General features: G+C 39.1%; 2 protein-coding genes across 3 annotated transcripts in view; one reads left to right on the forward strand and one right to left on the reverse strand.

The window, feature by feature from the left end:
• Nucleotides 1–522: 522 nt before the first annotated feature.
• The window catches only part of LOC124137130, a 46,436-nt gene continuing 18,969 nt past the window's right edge, over nt 523–27,989 (forward strand). The window contains exons 1-2 of one of the 2 annotated variants that reach the window (XM_046503307.2): nt 523–722; nt 24,107–24,331. In XM_046503307.2, coding sequence (XP_046359263.2) covers nt 24,183–24,331 — 149 coding nt within the window. In that variant the 5' untranslated portion in view covers nt 523–722; nt 24,107–24,182. Of the gene's footprint in view, nt 723–22,394; nt 22,435–24,106; nt 24,332–27,989 lie in introns of those variants that run through there. The other variant, XM_046503308.2, reaches the window with a different exon arrangement.
• On the reverse strand, nt 13,642–22,195 carry LOC124137131 (PEST proteolytic signal-containing nuclear protein-like). Its single transcript, XM_046503310.2, has 5 exons — nt 22,165–22,195; nt 19,241–19,440; nt 18,164–18,241; nt 17,728–17,783; nt 13,642–15,974 (listed from the first exon to the last, which is right to left on the reverse strand). The coding sequence occupies exons 1-5, from the start codon at nt 22,184–22,186 to the stop codon at nt 15,851–15,853; spliced, it is 480 nt and encodes a 159-aa protein (XP_046359266.1). The 5' UTR covers nt 22,187–22,195; the 3' UTR covers nt 13,642–15,850.

Genomic DNA, 27,989 nt, shown 5'->3' on the forward strand with positions numbered 1-27,989 from the left:
AAAACCTTGCTTGCAGAACCTACTTTGCTGTGTTTGATTCCAATAGTTACCCAATGTTTACATGTTTATTCAATTTCGTTTTGTATCAGCAATTATTTGTTTCTGTCATACGTTGTGACCTTTGTGCTCCCAGAATGGAAACTTCTGAGTGGAAGTGTGAGAGCAGATGAATCATATTTAGGTATCAATTCAGCAGTGCGCTTATCAAAAATAAGTATAAATATTATCCCATTCATTATCATGTATTCGTTAAAGAAAAAAACTCATGTAGGATCAAAACACGCCTTCAACTCTGTGTTGGTGATGACCCGACTATCTCCTCCCTTCGCAACAGCTGGGGTGATCTTCTTAGCCCAGTCGTATTTATATCAAACGCGGAATATTTTGTATTGTTGTGATTTTCCCTTGACAACATTTCTCCCGATACCTGTCACGGATCAACTACCCAACAAACGCCCCTCAAGCCGACTGACAGAAGTCATTCAGCGACCCACAAACGAGGACCCAGACGGTGCCCTAAGCTTTCATAGCCACAGTTAATACAGCCAACAAAAGTCATTTGTAACAATAGTGTCCGCTGTTGGACACAAATTGACGCATGTTATGGCAGCGCAAATGTGTTCATGTGAATATTAACCCACACTATCACTCACGCATACGTTTATGTTGGAGAAAAGAAACTAACGGTATACCACTTCTGAAAGATATAGCCTACGGGGAGAGTAAGTACTGCTTATTTTTTATTTCGAGCATACTGGTGTAATGAATTGTGAGATCATGAACGTCTGTGATGTCTTCCAAGCTCCTACTAAACTGTGGTGATAAACTGGGAATATATCCATTCATGTTATACACCCCTGGTTCAGGCCTGAGGCAGATTGGCAGTTCCTGCAAGACTGATGAAAATCAACCCATTTGTCTGCAAACCTTTTATGATGTATATTTATCTAGCAGTTACAGTATTACAGAATATCTTTGTTTCTCACATTGTAATAATTACACCTGGGGACTGGCAATGGAGACAGTTCAGGAAGCATGGTCCCCCTGTGAGTCACTAGTGGAGGGGATTGTGCCTTAGTATCACACTGTAACATTAGGTATAGATGAATAAATATATTTACAGGAAAATGAGAAGATGCACATGACTATGACAAGTATGGTGTACTGGGGGCCCTTCTGTCCCAGTATTCCCACAGGGGTCTCTACTGAAAGAGTGAGTAAGTGAGTATGGTTTTACGCCGTTTTTAGCAATATTCCAGCAATATCACGGCAGGGGACACCAGAAATGGGCTTCACACATTGTACCCATGTTGGGAATCGAACCTGGGTCTTCGCCGTAACGAGCGACCGCCCCCTCTACAGAAAGAAGGCAATCCGAGCACAAACCATCCTCAATTTGTTTCCACATTTATATCATTGTCAAAAAAAGGGTACAGATGAATTATCATATTAGTATTTCTGTGTAAAGGTACAGATGGACATTTTACTGTCAATATAGATGTAAGTGTTTTCCAGTAAACTAACAACCAACTTGGTGTTATAGATAGTTTATGGAAAAGAAAATAACCTTTGGGGGTGGGGGTGTGGGGTGCTAATTTTGGTACACCCAAGGAATATATTCTTTTCTGGTTATAATTCTGGCTACACAGGATTATTGTGCTGTATGGTAATAATCTTCAGTGTACTTTGGAGTACATGTGACCACATGTGTTCCTGCAAACCAGAGGAGCTGAAAACTACTCTATAGCCAGTTGAATGTTTATGTATCTTGAAATATACTTGATAACAGTCTTGGTCGTGGAGGCAACCTAGACAAAGATCAGACACAGATACCAGTCTAGGCCATAGAGATGGTCTAAACACAGATCAGACATAGATACCAGTCTAGGCCATAGAGATGGTCCAGACACAGATCAGACACAGATACCAGTCTAGGCCATAGAGATAGTCTAGACACAGATAATAGTCTAGGCCATAGAGATGGTCTAGACACAGATCAGACACAGATACCAGTCTAGCCCATAGAGATGGTCTAGAAACAGATCAGACACAGATACCAGTGTAGGCCATAGAGATAGTCTAGACACAGATAATAGTCTAGGCCATAGAGATGGTCTAGACACAGATCAGACACAGATACCAGTGTAGGCCATAGAGATAGTCTAGACACAGATAATAGTCTAGGCCATAGAGATGGTCTAGACACAGATCAGACACATATACCAGTCTAGGCCACAGAGATAGTCTAGACACAGATAATAGTCTAGGCCATAGAGATGGTCTAGACACAGATCAGACACAGATACCAGTGTAGGCCATAGAGATAGTCTAGACACAGATAATAGTCTAGGCCATAGAGATGGTCTAGACACAGATCAGACACAGATACCAGTGTAGGCCATAGAGATAGTCTAGACACAGATAATAGTCTAGGCCATAGAGATGGTCTAGACACAGATAATAGTCTAGGCCATAGAGATAGTCTAGACACAGATACTAGTCTAGGCCATAGAGATGGTCTAGACACAGATCAGACACAGATACCAGTCTAGGCCACAAAGACAGTCTAGGCACAGATACTAGTCTTGGCCATAGAGATGGTCTAGACACAGATCAGACACAGATACCAGTGTAGGCCATAGATAAAGTCTAGACACTGATACTAGTCTAGGCCATAGAGATGGTCTAGACACAGATCAGACACAGATACCAGTCTAGGCCACAAAGACAGTCTAGGCACAGATACTAGTCTTGGCCATAGAGATGGTCTAGACACAGATCAGACACAGATACCAGTGTAGGCCATAGAGATAGTCTAGACACAGATACTAGTCTTGGCCATAGAGATGGTCTAGACACAGATCAGACACAGATACCAGTCTAGGCCACAGAGACAGTCTAGGCACAGACACAGATAATAGTCTAGGCCATAGAGATAGTCTAGACACAGATAATAGTCTAGGCTATAGAGACAGTCTTGACACAGATCAGATCCACATAATAGTCTAGGCAATAGCGACAGTCAAGACACAGACACAGATACCAATCTTGGCCATAGAGACAGTCTTGACACAGATCAGATCCAGATAATAGTCTAGGCCATAGAGACAGTCTAGACACAGACACAGATACCAGTCTTGGCCATTGAGACAATCTTGACACAGATCAGATCCAGATAATAGTCTAGGCCATAGAGACAGTCTAGACACAGACACAGATACCAGTCTTGGCCATTGAGACAATCTTGACACAGATCAGATCTAGATTACAGTCTAGGCCATAGAGACAGTCTAGACACAGACACAGATACCAGTCTTGGCCATTGAGACAATCTTGACACAGATCAGATCCAGATAATAGTCTAGGCCATAGAGACAGTCTAGACACAGACACAGATACCAGTCTTGGCCATTGAGACAATCTTGACACAGATCAGATCTAGATAATAGTCTAGGCCATAGAGACAGTCTAGACACAGACACAGATACCAGTCTTGGCCATTGAGACAATCTTGACACAGATCAGATCTAGATTACAGTCTAGGCCATAGAGACAGTCTAGACACAGACACAGATACCAGTCTTGGCCATTGAGACAATCTTGACACAGATCAGATCTAGATTACAGTCTAGGCCATAGAGACAGTCTAGACACAGACACAGATACCAGTCTTGGCCATTGAGACAATCTTGACACAGATCAGATCCAGATAATAGTCTAGGCCATAGAGACAGTCTAGACACAGACATAGATACCAGTCTTGGCCATTGAGACAATCTTGACACAGATCAGATCCAGATAATAGTCTAGGCCATAGAGACAGTCTAGACACAGACACAGATACCAGTCTTGGCCATTAAGACAATCTTGACACAGATCAGATCTAGATAATAGTCTAGGCCATAGAGACAGTCAGGAAACAGATCAGACCCATACACAAGTCTTGGTCAAAGGAGATAGTTCACATATTAGAGATACACTAGACATTATACAAAGTCTAGACCCAGGACAAGACACAATGCCATGGTTACATCCAAGACACAGATTGGTCTCAGAGACCAGCCCCCATGACACTGTAGACCAAGATTAGCCCCAGACAGATTTTCACGCAGAGTCTCAAACCAGACTAGATACCAGGGCCCCAATTTATAGACACTGCAAATTGCCTAACACTCACAGGCAGGTCAAATACAGAAATTCATACATGTGGGTTTTAAAAACATAAATTTCATAGCTGTCAAAATTATGAAATAACATAATTTGATGAAACATTTTATTGGTAATATTCAAACATATTACCTCATAAAAGTGTTAAAGATGATATAAGTAAAATTGAAAATGCCACTGTACAAATTGTTGAAAATAACAGCTTCATTGTCAACATGAAGAAATTCACATAATTACAAGCAACAAAACACTGATGTCTAACTTAAACCATATATAAACTACATATAATTTTTATAATCAAGTAAACAAATATCATGCTGTAAGTACTTTCAAAAAAATATTTTTGTGTATGATTAAACATGGATTCTTGCTACAAGAGACATGGCCAACTGTCAATGAATAATAGTTTTCGTCATCTTTGACCTCAGCAAAATATTCATATGTCAACATACTCATTTCTCATTGAAACAATTTCCTCCAAGGTAAGTATTATCTCAAGAAATGAATGCATAAGGTCATACACAGCAGCAGGGGTCAGCTGGAGCAGGGTACGTGATGGGAACGAAACAAAGCAATGGTGGATTCAGGATGGGTCAAAGGGGGGAGTATAGGTGCAGGGGGTGCTCAACCCCACTTTCATCAGACAACTTGCACTTACTTCTGTCTACATATGTTGTGGTTTTGTTCACTTAGGCAGTGACCAAATCCCCCTTTTTCAAAACCCTGGATCCACCTCTGAAAGCATTTGCTACATGAGGAACAAATGCCCTGTTAGCTTGGACAGCAAGACTAACCCAGCATTCTTGTGTTTTACTAAAAATGGAAAGAATGTTCTTGACGTCAGGCATAATTCTGGTGTGCCTGAGCATAAGTCTTAAAGATTATTCAGACTTGCTGAATATCTTATTATACTGTTACTGTTGTGAAATCTCTCGATTAACTTCAACAGGACAATACAATGGTGCAATAAGATTCTGTACTACACAAGAATATATGTGTACACAGCAAGTGAATATTCCTTCGATTGTCATAACAATCACTAACACCAAGTGCTACATGTCAGTCCAGAGACCATTGATTAACCATGATATCCAGATCTTGAGTATATACCCTGATAATGCTGATAATGGCCAATACTGGCAATTCAACATAAACGAATAAATGTCAGGCATTTCATATTATTCAGAACCATTTTCTTTAACATGTTAACATGAACTGTCATGCAATACACCAACTCCAAGCTACAATACAGACGAACCATATACACATAAATGAGTGGAAATATTTAAACTGTTATGTAGAAAGCCCCAAACATTTCATATTGTTTATTTTTGTTTATCAAATTTGCCAAGGAAATTATCTTTCCACTGTTTTAATCCAGATATCATATGTGTTGGTAAGTGATTTGATTTTCAAGCATTTAACAGAATGCAAATGAAAACATTGAAATGTTAAATGAACACATTATGACTATGTTACACAACCATTGCTAAATAAAAAGCACTTTGAGAGCAATGAATAAGAACAGAAGACTTTGGGCATTTGAACAAGTCAGCAATATCTGATTCTCAAGTGTTTGATAGTCATTTCAAAACCATGAAGACATGAAACGTTTATGGATTATAACCCCCTAGTTTGTAACACAATTTCAGTCAAACTTCTTGACCCTTTGTCAATTTATATACCTTTCATGTCGTCATGATTTCTAGTTCCAGACACAAATGCAGTAACAATTAGGACTGGCTAATATTTTGATCAATAACCAGAATTATCATCGATGGGAAGAAATATTAACGATTATCAATATGAAAATTATGTCATCGATGATATCTTGCATAAATAATTTTGATGAAATAAAGTCTAAATTTACTGAAACAGACTTGTTATTATAAATCATGTGAATTGCCAAAGAGGGAAAGCAACAGTTTTTGTTACAACATAAATGTCAACAGAGTAATCCATGCATAAATGTGTCATAAGTGTCCTGATTTCTTTCAGACATTTTTGCATATTGCTCAAAGTTACTTCTCCGATATTCATCGATAATTGATCAATATTTAGCGAATGATTACCGATCTCTGTGATCAGTACCGATAGCCAGCCCTAGTGACAATAGGTTAATACCAGGAAACCACCAATATAACTGAAACAGCTTGGAATTCTTTAACAAAACTAAGATTCACAGGAAGAAGTCTTTCACAAATGAATATGCTTGTATATAGATAGAATAAGTACTGTTTTATTCATAATACACACAACTGGCAGAAAAGGGAATGCTATTTTAGTCTCTTGTACATGTTGAAAATCATGTTGTAAGCACATGACAATCACAGTAGAAAGAAGGATGAAACAGACATGACTTTTCATGGACACATCCCCTAAAACAGATATTAACATTCTTAATCGAAATAAATTATGAGACCAATTTAATGTCTTGTTTCACAGAATTGCATGTCACTTTTTATCCATTCCCCTCCCCCCCCCCCCCCCCCAAAAAAGGTGTCTCGTAACCTCAAAATTTACAGTTATTATGACAGTTTGACTATGTTTGATCTCTCCTGTTTACCCAAGCAAAAGGCTTCACCCGAAGCAAAAGGATGATATATTTGTCCCCACCCCCCCAAAAAGTGGGTTGGTATTACACACAAATTATAATATTACCAAAATGGAAATCATGCTAAAGCACAATACAGTGATAATTTAGTCACTAACATTATTTCTTAAAAGTTAATCATAATGCTTTTCCCCGGACCTCCTGCCTTCAACAATTTGTTTAAACAAACTGTTATACAAGGCTCTAAAATGGTCCACCCTTGACATAATAAAATAACAATTCTTAAGGTCTCTTTCAGTGATAGTGCATAATTTCCTATTGAAGTAGTGAATATTACTTCTTTTTCTTGAAGCAAGTGAACTTTGTTGGTACAAAGTGTTCAGTCTACATTCAGTAGCTGGTGATCTGTATCTGCCAGTGGACAAATTCAAATGTTTTGGAACATACAACAGTATATGAAGTGTACAATTTAAATATTATTTAGTCATACAAACAATTATAAAACATCAGTCTCATATTAATAACAGGTAGTGACATACCTGTATGCCAGAAAGCTTCACAACAATCCAGTTATATACTGCATGTACAGCATGTTGCAGTACGTGATCATTCAGCATATGCCAGACTTTTTTTGGGGCCTTACTGATTTTGATAGTGATAAAGTTGGTCGGTACGCCAAAATATAATTTGAAAAAAATAGCACTTTACAGGATTTTTGAAATTATATTATAGTTTGATTTGGACCAGGAGAGGATCAAATAATTATATAATTTTGGTCTGGTTTGGTTCCTTACAAATATTATAAATATAAAATCTGACAGCGGCATTTCATAGCATTTATTTTTGTCAAAGCATTCTTTACTGATGTATAAAAAAACACCTTGTCATTCTGATTTTTTAAAATATTATGCAATACGCAACATGCAGCGATACATAGCACAAACAATGAGGGATATGCAAGTAACACAAAACAAAATGGGAAAATGCAAGACATTCAAGAACCAATGCATGTAACTGCTGTAAGTAAATGGAGTATTTGAGATGTAACAGTACACATCTTCCTGGGGCCAGGCTTGTTTTTCAATTTGGTCAACAAATTCACGAAGATTGACACGTTGAAAAATAGTTAAGCTATGAAAACAAATGGTCTTTGTGAATTCCATTGACATGAAATATATAAGTAAAAGGATAAAAGAAACTCATTTGCTGTCATTATCAATATGAATAAATTATTTAAAATACTAAAAATAACACCTATTGAACATTTATCTCAAAGACATAAACAAACCACAACAAAAATCTGACAAATCATGAGAGGGAATAAAAAAATGTGTATTTGAAATTGTATTTTGTGCCATAGTATTTTTTCGACCTACTGACTTGAATAATGTTGTATAATGAGGCATGATAATATAAACAACATGGTACATTGACAAACAGTGGACTGTTACATCCCTCATATGAATATCATAATCAAGAACATATTACATGGTATAATAATAATAATGTGTGCATTAATAATGCAGAAAATTTGCTGCTTGGCATAAATTAAGATGAAAAGGTTGGGTGAAATATTGACTCAATGTATGCTAACCAAAGTCCACTTTATTGGAACTTTAAACAATGTTAAAGTGAAGAAATGCTGTTATGTGTTAGAATCAATTGTTCTTGTCTATAGGCATAATGTCGGCATAATGTATTCATGAATTCAGTTATTTCCCCACTCTCTGTATAAATTAATTCATGAAGAATATACAGATAACGAAACCTTGCAGATGCTCAGAGCTCATTTGGCTAAACAAAAACATACTGGGCAGGTGAACGAAAGCTTATCAAGAACAATCACATTGGGCAAGGATAATAAACAACTTAAAATATTGAGTAAGAATTATGCCAACAATATATATTAAATAATAACATTCTGGTGACACACTGACACATATGGCCTGGTTTGAAGCACGGACGTTCCAGTAAGGTCAGACCAGTACAATTACTTGTACCACGGATCAGCCTTTTGCCTTTCAGTCCTTCAACACACCAAGCACACACATTCAAAACATAAATCTGTAAAGGGAAATACTAGTCTAGCAACCATTATCTGATAATATACATTTGACATTTCACTGGGAATGTTCATTTCTGATGGCTCCATTTCACCTGAAGCTAAATAGAATATTTTCCCCATAACCCTCAAAAGGTGAGCGTGTATTATATGTATATACTACTCAATAAAAGTTAAGGACAAACCGATTCTTTCATATTACTAAAGTTAACCTATCAAGTCATGACAGATTAATTGCATTGATATGAAACAATTGGGTGGTCCTTTCTGTGATGCATGATATATTAACTATAGCAAGATGAAAGTACTGGGTGGTCCTCAACTTCTTTTAAGTAGTATTACTATGGTCATACATACTAGGCCGTAGTTAACTTTTTTTTACAAGGGGGGCAAATATTTGTACAAGTATCAGTTGTCCCCAACTTGATTCAAATAAAATTGTTTTCTATAAAACATCCCCCCCCTCCCCCCCTGACTGTCATAGGCACAATTTAGTCATATATTTAGTGGGTTGTTTTTTTAAATATAGCAATGGATTATTATTTCCCCCTTTCCTTTGTGTATTTATGGCATGAAAGTCTGTGAGACAAGTAATCCAACTGGTCGGGCCTTCAGTGAAAACTGGACCATGAGGATACCATGATCCTAGGGTAACTACAGTTCTACATTGGCAGTCTATCAGGCTACTATCCATATCCATACTATTCTCCGCATTGATATCTACAGCACTCCATGAAGTGACCCATACAAATATACACAAAACAGCCACTGCTCAACACAATCACACCCACCAACATATGCATTGTTAATAAAGTGGGTTACACTGCCTTTCCACAGCAGACACTGACAAAGTACTACCTGCTGCATGACAGGTATAAGGCATGTTTGTGCAAAGCATTCAAATGGTTGGAGCAATTCCACTCCCATGTGTGAAACATAGGGGCTCGTCCACACAAATCTGGGCGTTGTTCCACATAGCAATCTTAGCGCTAAGACGATTGTAAATCACATACTTTAACATAATCATAGCACTAAACTCACTCTGTGGAACAGGGCCAGAGTCCTGGTGACTAACACTAACCTCTATGTTGCTGGGAGTGTCAGAATACATTACACAAAAGATGGAGGACCTCTATGGGGTTTTGTTTAGAGACTTAATGACTTAAAATTAATTACTTTGTTCTTGGATCAGGTTTAATGTAGCAATGATGCAATGTATTGAAATAAAGTGGCAGAATTAAAACCATTTGTTTCAATGGTGGTTACTGAGGATGCCCAACCCCCATTTCGGAATCCAGAATATTATCATATTTTCTCATTTTGCACTCTCATCCGTGAATCTTGAATACTATTTCAAACAAACCCAAAAGGCATTGAGAAATGGGTGCGATTTGAAGTTAAATTACTTGAAATTAATGAAGAAATAAAAGTAAATATTTATATACACCGTTTTTTAAAATGTTGAATCTGCATACTACTATGATTGTATTTGAATCCTGTGTACCACACTGTTTAGTCTTTGATACCCTCTAAATAGACCCCTGAATCCGGTGTTCTGAAAGGGGTTGGCAGCCTCGTTACTGATCATACTATCTTTTAAAATAACATTACAGAATCTACAAATTAAGATGTATTTAAAGTCCACTGAAGCATATCTGTGGCATAGGATACACTTTGAGAAAACGAAACTCTGGAGATGGTAGAAGCAACATAAAAGTGTAAGGAACCGTTAGAACCCTGTGTGAACTCGAGGCAGAAACACTTCCTGATGATCAAGAGTCAATTATATCATCTTGTGGTTTGTAACTAATGAAGGGAGTCCAAGTTCCATAATGTTGTAATAACTTCAACCTTGTTTAATACAGGTTCGTTTTCCACTGCTTCCTGTTATATTGAAACATGTATATTGAAAATGAAAGAGAATTGCTTACCATCTGGACTAACATTGCTCTCAGTGACGACAGCAAATCACAAATCAGAATGACAATGTATTCGTAAAAAATGACTTGCTTTGTTTGTACTCAAATTTAATATTTAAATGATCATGTTCAATCGACATAGTTTGACCATGTACCAGTTAGAAATAACAATTTACATTAGTTTACCATTACTATGTTATCATTCTGCTTCCATTTTGGGGGGGAATATTTTTTCATCGAATCCAAATGTACCAATGTTCAAATTATAACAAACGCTTCATGAATGTATTCAAATGCATGAGGGACTAGTAGGTACTACATTTGCACTGGGATTGATATCTGCTCACTAACAATGCCTATGGTCCATGTTATTTACATATCCTGATAAAGAAATAGTACTGTCGACATGTTTTCTGCAACAATGTAATGCCAGACACCATGGCATTATCTTGCTGTCACCTACTTGTGTGCACACTGATTTCCCCAAGCGATGAGCGTTCCCTACTGAGAGCTAAGCCATATCACAGGCTGCAGTATAGATATATTCTTATATGGATATAGTCTGGTTCCAGGCATTGTGCACTTCAATACACAAAGCACATGTACACATGGATTCTCGAAATGAGCCAATACCAGTATTAGGAACGACCTTTCGTATATTTTTTCGGGATATCCTTCAACAGTGCAGGGTAGAAACAGTCATATCTAAAACTGAGATAAAAAAATATATTCAACACAGATCTTGTATCTTTAATGAAACAATGACACAAGGTGACACAAATTTGTATCAACAAACACAGAATTATTATGAACCCCCTAGATCACTTGCTTGCACACAAGCAGTTTTTTTGTATTGTATTTTCAGAGAAGCTTTTTTCATACCAAGATAACTGTATCCCTTATCAGATTCCTATGACATTTCAAAGTGTACGTTGTTGTTTTCATCATTTGAGAAAGGATGCCCTTCTCATGTCGACATCCACCTTCACTGCTATCAGTGTGTGTAAGTTTATCAGGTGTACAAGACCATACTTCTGTGTTAAGGTTATTTGGAGACAACGCCATGTGTGACATTCACAGTGTATACTCCTCAGAGAGATGAGAATGAAATTCTTGTGCACACCATTCCAAAGACCAGGGCAATAATAACGTAGCACCATGAGCATTCACTTGGTGAATGGAATCTGGCGTGTTATAAATGGACTTTCTATATTCGACATAATAAGCGCCCAGGGCGCTCTCAAAATTAGAAATAGGGGGCTCTTATTAGAATATAATTTTAGTGAAAAAGTTGAAAGATCGTAAATTTCATGGTTTATGCTTACAGCATGAAATGATACAAAAGAAAAGTCTGTGCGTATTATGGAATTTAATTTAGGATGCATATACCACATGAGTGTGTATTATACATGAATAAATAAGTCTTGTGTACATTAATCAGTCGGAAGGGTGCTAATTGGGATTGTTCACTAGCCAATATATTAGCAAATATCGCCTGGGGCGCTTATTACGTCGAATACGGTAAATCTCATTAAAGTCAGATCTTTCACTCAAATATGATACCTCAATTTAGAAATAAAAACCTTATCAAAAGAAAACCAGCACAGAACCTAATTATTCTTTCAATATTACTCCCTTTAGTGTGCAGATGGCATGGTGCTCAGAAGCCACATGGTGTCCAAATATCAACAACAATTTAATAGCACAGCCAGTAGTATTTCTATTAGTAACTGTCCATTTATTTTTGTTTCCACAAAACAGAAATCAACCATGCTGCTCTGATTACCTTGGTCATTCGTTCATATGGTAATTTACAAAGCTCAATGCCGACTGATTAAAGTTAACCTGGACGGTTAGTCAGATCTTCAGTATCGTATGTGGCATAATAGTACATCTGAATTTACCAATTTTGTATGAGAGTGACTTTGAGAGGACAAATACGCTTGTTCTTCATTACTAACCTACCCAAACAATTATATAAATTGACATTTTTATAAAATATTTTGTGCATGATATATTGGTAGCAGTTTTTTGTATTATATTTTCATTCTGCACTGCTGTTGTGACCTACCCTGACTACCAACACTGTTGTTGTACATGTATGTTGTTAAATCAGGGATGTCTGCAAGCTTGTAAAGCCTTGGAGGGGGGTATTTTGGTACCAACACTTAAATCCATGAAAACCACATAAACATAATCTCTACTTCTATGAATATTTTAATCTCATGCATTTGTGAATTGGTTTGGTGTGGATGGGATCTACAGTCAAAATCGAAATTAAAACTTGACCTACCTGCCCATTTTGTTATAATTTATTATTAATTTATGAGAAATAGGAAATATATTTATGTGGCCAAATATGGAGCTAGTAAGATGCAGAACACAATGACATTGGTTTTGTCCATAACATACCGAGCAGCATATTCATGCCTGCAGTCTTGCTTAACTAACATAGCTTCTGTTGCAACATACCATCTACAGTACATGACATATGGTGTTGAGTGAGTGAGTGAGTGAGTTGGGATTAACGCCGCTTTTAACAATATTCCAGTTATATAGTGGCGTGTCAGCTTAATGTGGGAGGAAAGCCCGAAGTGATGCAGGTCTCAGACGTTTACCACTTCGGTGAAACCCACGAGCACGGGTATGGTGCTGACAAACCTAGAAACATAATCGGGGCGAACCGGGATTCGAAACCACAATCATAGGTTTCTGGCCTGCCCAATGGACACAACTCTGCACAGCGAATTGCGGCGCCTTAGACGACTTGGCCACCCGTGCCCCCCATATGGTATTGAGCTTGACTGATGATTGGCATCACTCGTGATTATTTCATAAAACTGTAGACAAGAGTCCTGAAGTACTATTTGCACATAAGTCAATGTGGTTGAAGCCATTTGAGAGTGTCAACTGCTTACATAATCACTGACAACATGGTGTATCAAATAGCCTGTTTATTTAAGTATTAATTACAAAGCACAACTGCTCATACGTTACAAAACTAATGCAATACTTCGCAAGTGCAATTGATATCCATATCAAATGTCATGACTGTCATTTTGTGTCTATATATATTTTTAGAACCAATCTTACTTTGCAACCATTCTGTGATTTCACATAATATTGGACGACAAATAATGAATACTTAACTGTAGGACAAGCAGGAACTAAAACACCTGAACCTAATAAATTATGACAAAGCTGCATGAAACATTTGTGTGTGGTGCAATCTGATTGGTTGAAAAACATTGTTGATCCCAGAAATCTTTTGGATTTTTGACTGTATAAGAATATTTTTCTTTTTTTAAGTATCTTTTTTCTCCTCAATCCCAAATTTGAAAAATGTGCCATTCATCTTGGCAAAATGGACACCATGTTAATTAAATATTATGTTTGATCAATATCTATCTAATTAACTTTAATTTAGTTGTTTCTTTCCAAAGTCTGCTAGCCAGGCAAGTTTGTCACTACGGAAACATGATTGTGACGTAATCTATTGTATCATGACATCATTACATTCCAGGGTAACAGCAAAGTATTCCAGAGTGACGTCACGTCTGTTTCACAACTGCAAGAATTCATGTAGAATGAGATTGCTTCGAAAAATTTCTGAGAGCTTTTGTATGTTACAAGGTCGATAAACAACGGTGTTGGTTCCAAATGAAATTTCCGGGTATCGAATACTCAATAACACATGCGATTCCGAAAACAAATGTCTTCTAAGTCCATAAAACCATATGATAAGCCATGATAACCCCCAAAATATCTCAATCGGTGTTCAAAATTAAAGGCGACCTTGGGTCCCTTGAGACTTGCGGATATACTTAATTACTATTTGAATCTAGGGACCCCTAAACAGGCTAAAGATATAACTTTTGACCTTTATTGCAAGGGCCCATTGATTTTCATCCTTAAATTTTGAACACTGCAAATGATCCTTTAATGTAAAACATACGTTTTATAATCCACATTAAAATTATATGAATCATGAGAATTCATGATTTTTAAAATAAATTTAGCAGTTATTACCCAACTATTATTAAGTATCAAACAGGTGTAGACACTTTATGTCATATCAAACTAGACACAATTCATTCAGACTAACTCATAAAACAGAACTACCAGTTGATCAAGGTGAAAACAACTTTTCTCAGGCAAGTAGACTATCTGTCATGTGATAACAAAACTATCAGTCTTGTCTGTACTTGATAAGTTCACCTTTATTATGTTTTTTGAAAAATTTATTTTGTTAGCAACTATAAGAAGTTTTCAACTACCACAGGAGCTCCTGATACTACAGTGACTGGTACACCACCTTATTTCATCCTACTCAACGTTTGATAGGGAAAATCAGATACATCATTCTATTTAAATATACACTTGACATACAATGAGAATCAGTTTTGTGTATCGTGGAAAGATAAAAAAATATCCCTATCAAAAGTGGAGTAGTATACTTAGCCTAAATTCTGTAAAACCTCAAGATGGGCCCACATATTTTTTCACAAAAATACTTCCACCTACAATTGTTTGAGAAATAACAAAATACCACCACTCCATCAGTCTGAGATTTTGAAAGTGTGATGCATTCTCTGTGAACTGCATCTTTAAACGCCAGGGCCCCATGCCACAAAGCAATCTTAGGCCTACGACTACCGTAGGCCTGTGTTAAAGTATGGGAGTTACGATCATCTTAGCGCTAAGATCGCTTTGTGGAACAGGGCCCAGAACAGTATGAATATAACATGAAAAATGTTTGAAACTCTGAAGTACAATGAATGTGCTTAATAAGTTATCTGTCCCCAGGCAAGATGCTTTTGCATCATCATCACATCACATTACAACCACCATCAGTTTCATTTGAAAGCCTGACTGATTCTGTGGTTGGCAGCTGACTGAAGTCTCAGACTGAATCCAACAGCTCCTCCGTGTCCTGTTCAACTCGTACCATGCTCACATATGCCAAGTCTCTATGCTCTCGGCAATGCCACTAAAGCTGTACATTGATAAACATAACACAAAGAGCATGTAGCCAGCAGCTGGATGCGATCACCTTCAGCCTATTCATGTTGGAAAGAAAATGGCATTCCGGTCTGTGGAAGCTACCACTTTCCATGGCAGTTTTATCACAATTGTATCTCATAGAGTTCACTTTTTCTCTCCCAGGTTATCCATCTTTGCCTTCAATTCTCGTTCCATGATTTTCTGACGATCACAAAATCCGAGTCGGTTTTTACCAAATGAGTTAGGACCTGCAGCAGTTGGTGTGTCTCTGTAACACATATGCAGAAAAGAATGAGTTTGGTTAATGGCGCTTTGAACAGTGTTTCAGTTGATACTTATATCATGGCATGTCAGCTTGATGTGTGAGAAATGCTCAAAATGATACAAGATGTTTACCACTTTGGAGAACCCTGTATGGTGCAGATAATACTAGAGGCAAACCTGGCACTCCAACTGATGTTCATAGGTTTCTGTCATTCCTATGGGATGCATATCTACAAAGCTAACTAACAAGACTTAAACCAGTGTTCCCACATCTGTTGCAGTTCATGTACGTTGAGGATCGCATTAATTATTTAAGGATTGATTTCAATATTTTCTGCGTTTATGGAGGTATTAATATAAAAACGAGTATACAAACTGGTAAACGCAAAAGGAATTTAAGTCAATTCTTAAATAATTAATATGACCCTCAACATACATGAACTCTTAATAATTCTTACAAATAAATATAGTCAACAGTAATTACTTCACAGACTGCTTATTTAATGATAAACACACACAAAACTGAAGAAAACAGTACAAAATCAGTGACATCGTTTAGCAAGCCCCGCCCGTTCTATTATCAGCCAATCAGGACACAGTAGTTTCTGAGTGGGCATGACCTAATTGTTTTCGTTTTTTTGAAACATGAACGCCACAAATATCGCTTGGTTAACCTGGGAAACCTCCTTTACTAGAAATCCTTACACTCAAAACTTTCTTCAGACTTTTTAACTTTATTGTCTGAACAGAATTTTTTATTGGCACTATTGTACAAGAAAGCAGCCCTCTGCTTGCCTACATTTTACCTAACATATTTTCTCCAGGATTTTCACTGTGTTACAAAAGTAATAATGTGTTGTCCTAGTAACAAAAATGCAGGCCTAAACAAAGATTACTGTGAACAACTTGATGGAGCATATGACATCAGGCACATGACCTACACAACTAGGGGTCCAGGAGACCCCCAATAATTCATTTCGAGGGTCCTTACAGGAGATATGAGGGCCCTGTAAAGTAATGTACTGTAAGATAGGATAATTACAGGATCTTTGTAATTGTTGTCAAGAATTTGATTCAATGAATATTATTGTGCATCCCTCGGGACACAATAAATATTCTGCCCCCATACCATACATTTGGGCATACTGGATTCACATTTCTGTGTCAGGTAAAACCCTGTGGCATGACATTTTTCAGATGCAAATGATTATTCATTTATTCATAAATTTTGAGAAACCAGCATTTTTTTCAAGAATTAGTATACATTTCAGATAGACAGGTTAATATGTTTGCTCAGATATTTTGCAGATTTTATCTTTCTCCACTACACCAAATTTCCACTGGAAATAATCAAGAAAGACATTACTTGAGCCAAGATGACACAGGATCTTATCATGTTAATTTTATTGGTTTCCCAGCCACATGTTGAATCTTTACTTTTGGTGCTCAATGGTAAAAGAATATATTTGCATGACTTATATTTGTCAAAACAAAATGTTTAACAAACCATGGCCATCCAAGACCAGATATCCTCCTGTAGATTTATGATAGTTTAGGTCTTTTAATATCTTATGTGATGAGAACAGTTTGCTGGCAAGCAGTCTCTTTTAAGTGTGTAAAAGATTTGCTACCAAAATGTCAGAATCTTCATATCTGTCTCAGAAGCGAACAGAAATAAACTGTTTTCATTTGGTGCTATCATACTGTTGCAAGTGATGCTAGGGAACCAACACTTTTCCATTGCTAATTGTCTTCACCTTCCTATGTTTCTCATCCTCATCTTAGCCTCGGGTGGCATTTCTTCTTCATCACTCTGTCAAAAGAACATGATATATATCAAATATAATCATCGCATTCTGCTGAAGTCACGTTCATTGTGTTCAGCCCTCAACACAAAACTTCACACGTTTCTTATCCAGTCTAGTTTCTCAAAATATTTCAGCATTTTTTTTCTCTTTTTTTTTGGTTTGACCCTTACAACTTATTTATAAGATCACCTGAAAAGACATGTTATATTTTTGTTTCAACTAATGACCTTGTGTTTTTGTGATAACTTCAAACAATGTGATTATTTTTTGGTAAGGCCCCACAAGCATATTCATAGCACACTGACGTTTTCATTCAAAGTTATCATTACCCCATATAACATGTCTGGCGTGATATTAATGCACACTGACATTAATGTTCACATACCTCATCATCTGGATTAAATATAGCAGCTACTTTAGCATTCTTCTGCAGTACACTTGTAGCTGGGCAGTCTTTGGGTTTCTGAAAGGTTCACATTGCATTAGATGACATGACTGGACTTGGATGAGTGAGTGAGTATGGTTTTACACCGCTTTTAGTAATATTCCAGCAATATCATGGCATGGAGCACCAGAAATGGGCTTCACACAATGTACCCATGTTGGGAATCGAACTCGGGTCTTTGGGGTGACGAGTGAACACTTTCTCAACTAGGCTACCCGACCGCCCCTGGATTTGGATGACTTATTCAAAGTTCTTTCAACAGACATTTCACATCTTTGATTTACTCCAACTTTCTTTAATGTGTCGGTGAACACATCAAAAAATCATAAATAAACACTGACAGGACTTATAAGTTGCTAAACCTCTTATCCTAAAATCAGTAACTATATCTACCCATGTACATATACACTCAAAATTGGTGACAGTTTGACAGCAACAATGAGGCTGTTTCTTCGACAACAGCTGGATTAAGAGAACTTTGAACAGTATTTAGTATATCACAGTGTATCAGCTTGATTTTGGAATGGCTGATGCAGGTTAACAAAGCAAAATGTGGCTCCTCAGACGACGATTTCAAGAGGCTGTGGTGTTGCCTAATGGTGATAGCATTCACTAATCATATGAATGACCCAAATCAGATTCCCTTCCTACATTAGGAGAGTGTATATGTGCAGCACATTCTTGGTGTCCTATATACTGCTAAAACCAGTATAATATGTGTGCCGTGTACATTTATAAGCTGAGATAGTAAACGGAAACATACACACTGTTCTTCATATTCAAAACATCTAGCACAACATCATAAGGACATTGCAAATAACATCAATGATTTTGATTACACATCTGTTTCATAAAGTTTGACATTAGCTTCTACTTTCAAGTAGGTCCCATATTCATGTCAGAGAATCTATTTTTGGTGGAAAATTGATTTTCTGTGAGGGCCTCAATTCCATGCTCCACTTCCCGACTCATATTTGTGTACTAGGGAGTTGCGGTTCATTTTAACCCATGATTTACCTGTGTTGAGAGGGACATCTTGATAGGTGCAGGTGCTGGTTTTGGAGAAATCTGGATTACTGGACTCTTCTTGGAATCAGCGAGTTTCGAACTGAAACCCATGGAGAACTTTTTCTTCACAGGTGGCGCTGTCTCACTGTCATCATCAGCCAGTTTCCGCTTCTCTGGACTTTCTCCTTCTCCCCGCTCTGTGTTGACCCCTGGGTAATTTGAAATACTGGCAAATTTGAAACACTTTGTCACAATCCACACATGGATTTGACCCAACCGTCACTGTGAAATGTAAAGAATGAAACAAAACACTAAATTAGAAGAATATCCTACAAATGTTGAAAACTGTTACATCTTGGTGTCTCTTTGTGATCGTTTAGGTATGAAAAGAAATGTTGACTGAATCATGATTGTTATGAAGCCTGAAAAACATGCTTGGTTTGCAATTTATCTCTTTATCACACAAACACTCCAGTACAGTAAAACAAACAATCATGATAATCTCAACACCTTTCTTGGCACAACACATTTTTCATCATCCAGCCTTTTCATAAATTTTAAAGAAGTTCATTTAGAAATGGATTCGCAAAACTTTTAGAGAAAGTAACCAGATAGTGTACCACTAATCATGCTAAAACTATCTTCCCGAGGCAAGGGAGTTAACTGACTATAAAAGTCCAGTTTCCACCCTTCCCGAACTAGGCTGGTATTATGGAGTTACATGTTGACTGGACTAAACATGCTAAAGAGTCTATGCATAGTCCAATCAAAATCGCGCACCGAAATCGAAATCCGGTTCGTAAACTGTCGTGCAGATTTCGGTCGATTGCAGAATTTGCAAAGCATGTGCACCTCCAACTCGTTGTCAGCAGATATTTTCCAAATATTTTCATGTTTTTAATCAAGGTGCTCACGTGATTTGATGCACTTCGCGATGTAAGACCTGTTTTATCACAATATAGACCTTAATTATCGATCAGATCGTCCTGACTCGGCGCCACCATTTTGTGTGAAGCAAACGCAAGTGATTGGTCCATAGGAGAGGCTTAGAAGGGACATAACTGGTAACTCCACTGGGGGCGCTACAATCGAGCCCAGTAATTCCAGCCTAGTTCGGCAAGGGTGGAAACTGGACTTTTAAAGTCAGTTAACTCTCTTGCATTGGGAAGATGGCTAAAACTGACTGAAACAAGTAGCGCTAATGCTTGTCAGTCAAAATGAACAGTCAGGTCAATAGATGATTAGAGTGTCACATGTATTTAATCAGAAAGATTAGCGGGTGTTTTGACTCCGAGCCGACCTTAATGCCGAGCACCAGGCAATTTAACAAGAAGTACCATCTTTTAACGTCTTTTGGTATGACTTGACCGCCCCTTCCGCTCTTCCTGGGAAGACGCTCTACCACTAGACCACAGAAGCGGTCTCAGAAAGGAGGAGCAAAATACAATATGAACTGTACTGTGTAGTAGCATTGATAGCATGGTACTCTGTACTATTGCGGTAGTTAAATTACCTGTTATGGTAATGGTTATTAGCGATTCAAGGGTGGGCAACTCTATGTTATTGCTGCATCACTATTTTTTGGTGTGACAGGTGTGGAATTTGTGGGTAACATCACTTCCTGTTAAGAACTATACATACTCAGTGTGCATACGACCTAAGTTGGGTCAAGGGACATCGTCAAAACATAATTACATTTTCTATTTTCTTTGGTATTGCACTCAATTTTTATATTCATTACAATTAATAAGAAATGCTTTTAATTTGTTGTCTGCAAACTGACGTTAACCAATATTCCCCTATATTTAATTTACACGCGCTTATCCTCAACACTACTAACGTTTCCCTGAATTCACTGAAGGGATAGATGTAGATCTACGATGTAATATTTTTCTGAGGAATACAAACACATTTTTATTGCAAATGTAGGGATTGTGTATGCCGTGGTGACGTGCTTCATTCTGATTTGCTTTATAGATGGGGTATATAAATTAGCATCGATTTTGAAGGCTTGTACAGGGGGGTCGCCTTATACGTGGGGTCGCATTATAGACGGCGATGTACGGTTTGTACTATGGATTTTTGCAATATACACAGGGTTATGCATTTTTGGAAAAATAGCTCACATAGGATTTAGAACAGTATTTTGGGGAAGATATGACAGACAGATAGTAAACTATGACAGAACTGAATGTGCATCATCGTACTGAATTTTCATTTACGCATGAATTAGTCACCTCTTTTCTAAAATTGTATTTGAGCAACAAAGTCAGTTTTGTCCATCAATATTGGCTAAATTTTTCTCTCTTCTAATGAAAATGAGCAAAAGTAAAACGAGATTCGATCATGTACATGCTATAACATGTATAATGGGGAGTTGGCGATAATTGGTCCTCGGCGATAACTTGTCGCTAGCCATTATCCGATTCATAATTATTATGAGCATAAATACTTAAAATTTAAAGTGAGACTAGGCTGGGAACAATTTGTCAGCTTAGTCTGCTATGACTTATTGGTACATCTACAGAATACCAGCTATTTTCAAAATAAAATGATTAAATTAGCAGAAAAAAGGACTCAGTTTGCATTTAGAAATCTAGGCTATATGATTAAACATCAAAACTGAATATCATCGAAAAGTGCACATCAACATCGAAATATTACTTGAAAATAGAAGAGAAATAAAATATAGTTAGCACAATGCGTATCTACACAACAACCGCAGGTCAACGTCAACACTCTCCGCAACTGCGTTGCTGTCTGGCAAACTGGTGATGTTGTTACGCGAAAAAATGATGACAATGAATTACAAAGAACAATGTGAAGTATGACACAAGCTGAATAAAACCCTCTGTCATGAAATAAACTACATTTTGATATGGCATGTCAAAGAGGGATATAAATATTGAGCTAAACACAAATGCATATTATACCTGAGGGTAACTTGTCTGCCATGTTGGTAGAAAAGGGAGTATTCGGTAAGTTGACAGTCAGTCGCCAAATTTGTGGTTATATATTTCAGCACAAATGTTTAAAAATATACAACACATTGTGTTTGGTGTTTTAAATACTAATATGATGATATATGATACTAAATAGTGTCGCCGTGCGTATAAATATATTTGGAAGTTTTCTTTTTGATGTGTAAATAATTTCTCCCTCCTGATGATATTCATCATGGCGGACCTCTCGGCATTGACTGCGTACGTGCCTGTTTGTTTATATTAACAACGCCGCTGTTAGGAGATGAATCGTACTAGTTATTGAATGTCTGTATTCCATTTTATTGTTGTACAATATTACAGTATTTCTGTACTGAAATATCATTACTTTTTGGGTGGAAATACACTGCGAGTTTTATTACATTTAACTGACTTAGGGAGCCTTATATGTGCGCTTCATTCAGTAGTTAACATTTCAAGAATATAACACATGTTGCTTAACATGAATGCGAAGGTCGCTAGATACGTGATGGTACTTTTATCTTTCAATGAAATATATAACCCATGATGAAAACTTTTCTTTTAAATTTCAAGAAGCTATAATATTTACAATATTTAATAACATTTGGGGACACCATTATAGCTACAGGTATGTGTGGTGACATTTGAAGTAAATGATATGACGTTGTTGTGGATTTCATATATGCTATGATATGCACTTATATAGAATTATTACATTTGCATGTGCATGATACTGTTGATATCAGATATCTATATCAGATATCTACAGCAAACTTGAAAGTTTGGGTTTTTCTGAACCAGAGACCATAACATAAAGGTACGGCCCTCCCCAACAGTTTATCATAAACCATCGGCGCTATGGTCTGCCATGTAACTGATATGCCCTGACACCCTGCTCTTAACCTCATGGTACTGCTGCAGATGCAGATACAATATTACATAATATCCACTATGAATACCACAGAAAAATACAATCTGATAAATTGCAGTGGAACTCTGGAAGTATAAATAAAACTCATCCAGACGCAAGCAAGACACTTGTAACAGTTCACCATGTTCCAAATGTTCACAAACTATATATCCAGATTTTCTTCATGTCATATAATAAATCCAGGCTATATTTACTTGCAGACATGCATGGCCTCTGGCTGGTGTAAATGCTTCACTATATTATATGTGATGTATCTATGGGTGTATGCCAAAAATCATTAAGAAATAACAATCGATCGTACCTAAATAATTTTGGAACCAAGCAAAAGGGGAAATTGTGATAAATTTACAAATATTTATTTCCGGACTGATAATAGGAAAATATTCTGCTTAAAGCATGTGAAAATTAATAGGTGCGTAATTATTTTTATGAAAATTCAGATTTAGTCACATTTCAGGAGTCAAAATAAAAAATGTCGCAACTGCCCCAGATTTGTTAATGGCAGTAAATTAATTAATGCCCTTATTTACACATTGATAACCAAGGACTTTCATTGTGAATTAGAAGCTGTCATTGAAAATTACAATCTGCTCTTTTGCCGATTTTTTTTATGTGCACCATTTTGCTCACTCAGACAAAGACAAAGAGTGACCACATTCATCGAATACAATGGCAACAATATGCTTTAGCACACCACCAAATCTCAGTTGTAATGTTGACAATGTTAAGAAATGCATGAGCATAAATATATATTGTGAAATATATTCTTTGCATGGAAATAAGGCGACCCATGATGACTGCAGTGAACGCATTTCCGCTAGTTTCTGGATATAAGGCTGCACAGTGAAAGCCATAGCACTGATGGTTTTGCGCATAGACTAGAGGGATGTCCCTTTATTTTATGGTCTCTGGTAACACATAATGTCTAAACATCCTTTATATAAAGGACATGATGTTTATGTTTCTCAACATTATTTTTAGGTATATGGATTCCCACTCTTCCCTGCTGTGTCACATGATGACGTAGATAAGAGATGTAGAAGGACAGTGGTCAACAATGGACCGCCACCACTACCACCTATCTCGCCACTACCCTAGTCATAAGAGATACTCAGTCCGTCCCCTAGACTATCCAGAGCTTCAAATTACTGGTGCAACACTCCTCAATACTGGACTACACGTGTATGAGACTGCTTATAAAGTCAGGTAAATGATCTACTTAATTTGAATATCCAGTACAAAGTGAAATTGATCTATCTTATCTTTTTCTGCATATCTTGATATGACTGAAGGATTCTTCATAAGGATGGAATTAGAATCCTCATTCTCTTTCAGATTAAATCCTCCTTGGGGCACTTATAACATTTTCCTTGCTCAAGAAAATCTACATGACATAGTTGTAACCATTTTTCCTTAATAATAAATGTTACCACACAAAAAACTTCGTTTTTGTATGATATACGACCACCTTTACAGTGCCTCACCCTCCACGGCGCCCCGCGCCAGGGGGAGTAACTCTCACCCAAATCACTTTCCTTTATGTCATCCGACTGACAAGACTTTTGATTTTCTCAAGAAAGTTTTCTAAGAGGAACCTAATCGTTCACTGAGAGACTATGACTGACCAAACTGTATGTATGGTACATTTCTTTCCTTGCAAAGGCGTAATACCTCGCATTGTAAAGTTATAGAGTTGTACTTCTAATAGAAGAAACGCCACGTGCATGGTACATTTGAATTCAAATGGCCGTAATGGCGTCCATTGTGTAGTTCCACTGTCTGACACATGTAACACCAAGGCCATCAAAACGGCTTATTTTTTTGTTATATCATACAGAATTGAACTACAGGTTTTCCTTTACACAGGTTACACACTACACTTACCTTTTTTACGGGTTTTACACCTTAGTGCGTAACACGCCCCTTTGGTGTTATAATTATACTACAGACATTGGCTATTAGTATTGCATTACAAATCGCATTCTACATTACGCCTTTGCTTCTGTTTTCACAATTTTGCATGTATCTTTCCCATCTTTATATCGCACTGATACACTATTTTCCCGCCCCCTGCCCAACTCAGAATTTACGAGGGACGGGGGAGAGGGCTCTAGGGTCCCCGAGGTTCCTACACCTGCACCCTCTCCTGCACCCTCTTTGGCAGACATTTCTGCTTTACAAAAGTCGCAGATGGCGTCGATGATGGAGGAGGTTAAGTCCTAACTCTGAGAGGAGCTGCGGGCTGGGCCTTCCCCCTTGTCGGCGCCGGACGCGGCCTCGAGGCCCTGTGGAATGCCCGACATCGGCAGAGGCAGGCCACTTGGCCTCGGGGACAATTCGAGACCGGGCTTCGGCTCCGGCTCGAGGTCGCTCACCAGCGGAGGGGTGGCGGGCGCTGGCCCGTTCACTTCCTCCGCACCTTTTTCCCTAGCGCAGCCAGATGCCTTCTCCGAGGCCGAGGCTTCCACTATTGGATCTGTGGCCCGGGACTCGGCTTAGGGCCGGGGGCAGCCCGGCAGGCCTTCAGGCATCCTATTCCTATCTCGTCCGCTACCTCTCTCGAGGATGAGTCGATTACAGTCGGCTTGGAATCGAGAGAGGAGGAGTGGATGGAGGTGGGAGGGGATGACTCGGAGGCTTCGGAGACATTCTCCTTTGTATCCTCGTTGAGGCACGTACGGGACAAGATTGTCCAGGTACTGCCTCAGGTGGCTGCGCCCATGCCCACATAGGATCCGACTGAGTTTCGCTGCTCCAAGCAAGGCGCCCCAGGTGCGGCTCCGCATTTTGTCCTCCTTGGCGCACGAGGTCATCGATCCTGCCCGAACTTATTAAGCGGTACCCGTTAGCAGAGGACGGTGATTTCGAGGTTCCAGTGGTCAACGAATGCGTCTGGACTTAGGGGGGTCTTCGGCTAAGGCCAAGCAGGGCCCGCGGTTGCCCCCCTTTCCCATGTGCGCTGCGGAGCTGAAGGCTGCATACATTTGCTTCGAGGAGCAATACCGTAATGCATGCCAATACACTCCGCCTATCTGTCTGCTGTACAGAGGGAGCTGGTGGGGGAGGGGCCGGCTGACTCCTCGGAGTTTGATGCGCAACTGACAGAAGTTCATAGTCATCTCGCGCGGGACGCTATTCGTAGCTGTGCCTCGCAGATGATGTGCGCTGTCATGGGCATGCGCAGGCTGTGGATGTCGGTGTCTAAGTACTCCGCATCCACACGCCTGGACCTCCTAGATTTGCCATATAAGATGGGTGCCACCCTCTTCCCTGGGGCTCAGCAGGTGGTCCGAGAGGCCGCTCAGTTGTACGCTTCGATCAAGGACTCTAAGGCCTTGTTGGAGGTACCTAACGCTAAGCCGCGTAAGTGGACCTCTCCCCTTGACTCTTCCCACGCTGACACGCCGGGTCAGAAGTCTGCACCTGCTTGAAAGCAGCCGCTTCCTTCAGGTAAAGGCGCAGGGAGAGGCAAGAGAAACAAGGGCCGGGGCAAGGCGGCTGGTCGAGGCCAGCAGCCGTTTTGCGGGGCCGGGAAGACCTCGGGTTCCCATTAGCGCCCAAAGAGCCCCGGGTGGACGCACAGTCACCAGTTCTCGAACTGCAGACAGCCGGGATCCACTGCCTCAAGCCGGATGTCCCCATAGGCGGCCGACTGGCTCTATTCCTCAAGGAATGAGAGACAGTAACATCCAATCCCTGGACCCTGTCCACTATCAGGGAAGGCCATTTGCCTCGGTGGAAACACCATCCGCACCCCTTCTCCGGAATAAATCACACTCCGGTGCCTGCTACCCGAGAGAAGGCGGAGTTCCTCCGTACCGAGGTCGACGCACTTCTTATGAAAGCTGCGATCGAACCGGTTCCCAAGGGACAGGAAAATGAGGGCTTCTACTCGATGTATTTCCTAGTCACCAAACAAGACGGAGGGTTCAGACCTATTCTCAATCTGAGAAGGCTGAACAAACTTATAGAGGTACCGTCCTTCAGGATGGAGACACTGCGCTCAGTGATCTCAGCTATCGAGACAGGAGAATGGCTAACGTCAGTAGACCTAAAAGACGCCTATCTCCACGTACCCATACACCCCGAGTTCAAGAAATACCTGAGGTTTTCTTTCGACGGGAGGTGTTATCAGTTCAGGGTTGTACCATTCGGGATCTCCACGGCCCCGAGGGGGTTCACCAAGCTGATGATTCCTGCCCAAGTGGCCAGGTCGAAAGGTCGGTTCTGCCATCCGTACCTCGACGACTGGTTACTAAGAGCTCTATCGCAGTCCCTGAGTCAGATAGCTACACAAGAAGTGATAGACATTCTGATCACTCTAGGGTGGATAGTCAATCTCAAGAAGTCAGATCTGAGCCCTACTCAGAATCTTGTCTTCCTAGGGGCGAACTTTAACACAGTGAGCGAACATGTATCTCTATCACAAGATTGCATAGTCAAGGTCAGAAGTGTTACTTCCCAGTTCCTTCTGTCCACAAGACACACTGCTCGTACATGGCTCCAGTTACTGGGCAACATTGCGGCGACAGTGGATGTGGTTTGGCGGGCGCGCTTGAGAATGAGACCCATTCAACAAGCGCTCCATCGACTTTGGGTGAACTCGGAAGATCTCGAGACTGTTCTTGAGACTCCGCAGTGGCTCATTACACACCTTCAGGTTGGGAATCTGTCCCCGGGGCTCCCCCTCGACACTCCCGTTCCGTCTCTCTCACAGTTCAAACAGACGCGTCACTCTCCGGCTGAGGAGGCATTCTGAACAATCACACTGCCTCGGGACTATGGTCCCAGCAGGAGATCAAACTGCACATCAATGTGCTAGAACTGAGAGCGGTCAGGTTGGTGTTCCAACGCTTCCTGGATC

This window comes from Haliotis rufescens, unplaced genomic scaffold, assembly GCF_023055435.1.
Source record: "Haliotis rufescens isolate VD_foot unplaced genomic scaffold, xgHalRufe1.0.p SCAF_5, whole genome shotgun sequence".
NCBI lineage: Eukaryota > Metazoa > Mollusca > Gastropoda > Lepetellida > Haliotidae > Haliotis > Haliotis rufescens.

Coding starts and splice junctions, on each gene's coding strand:
- LOC124137131 (XM_046503310.2), bottom strand. CDS start 22,186: ATGGCAGACAAGTTACCCTCAG. Junction 18,242..19,240: donor AGATGTCCCTCTCAACACAG/GTAAATCATGGG, acceptor TGAACCTTTCAG/AAACCCAAAGACTGCCCAGC. Junction 15,975..17,727: donor AGGATGAGAAACATAGGAAG/GTGAAGACAATT, acceptor TATGTGTTACAG/AGACACACCAACTGCTGCAG.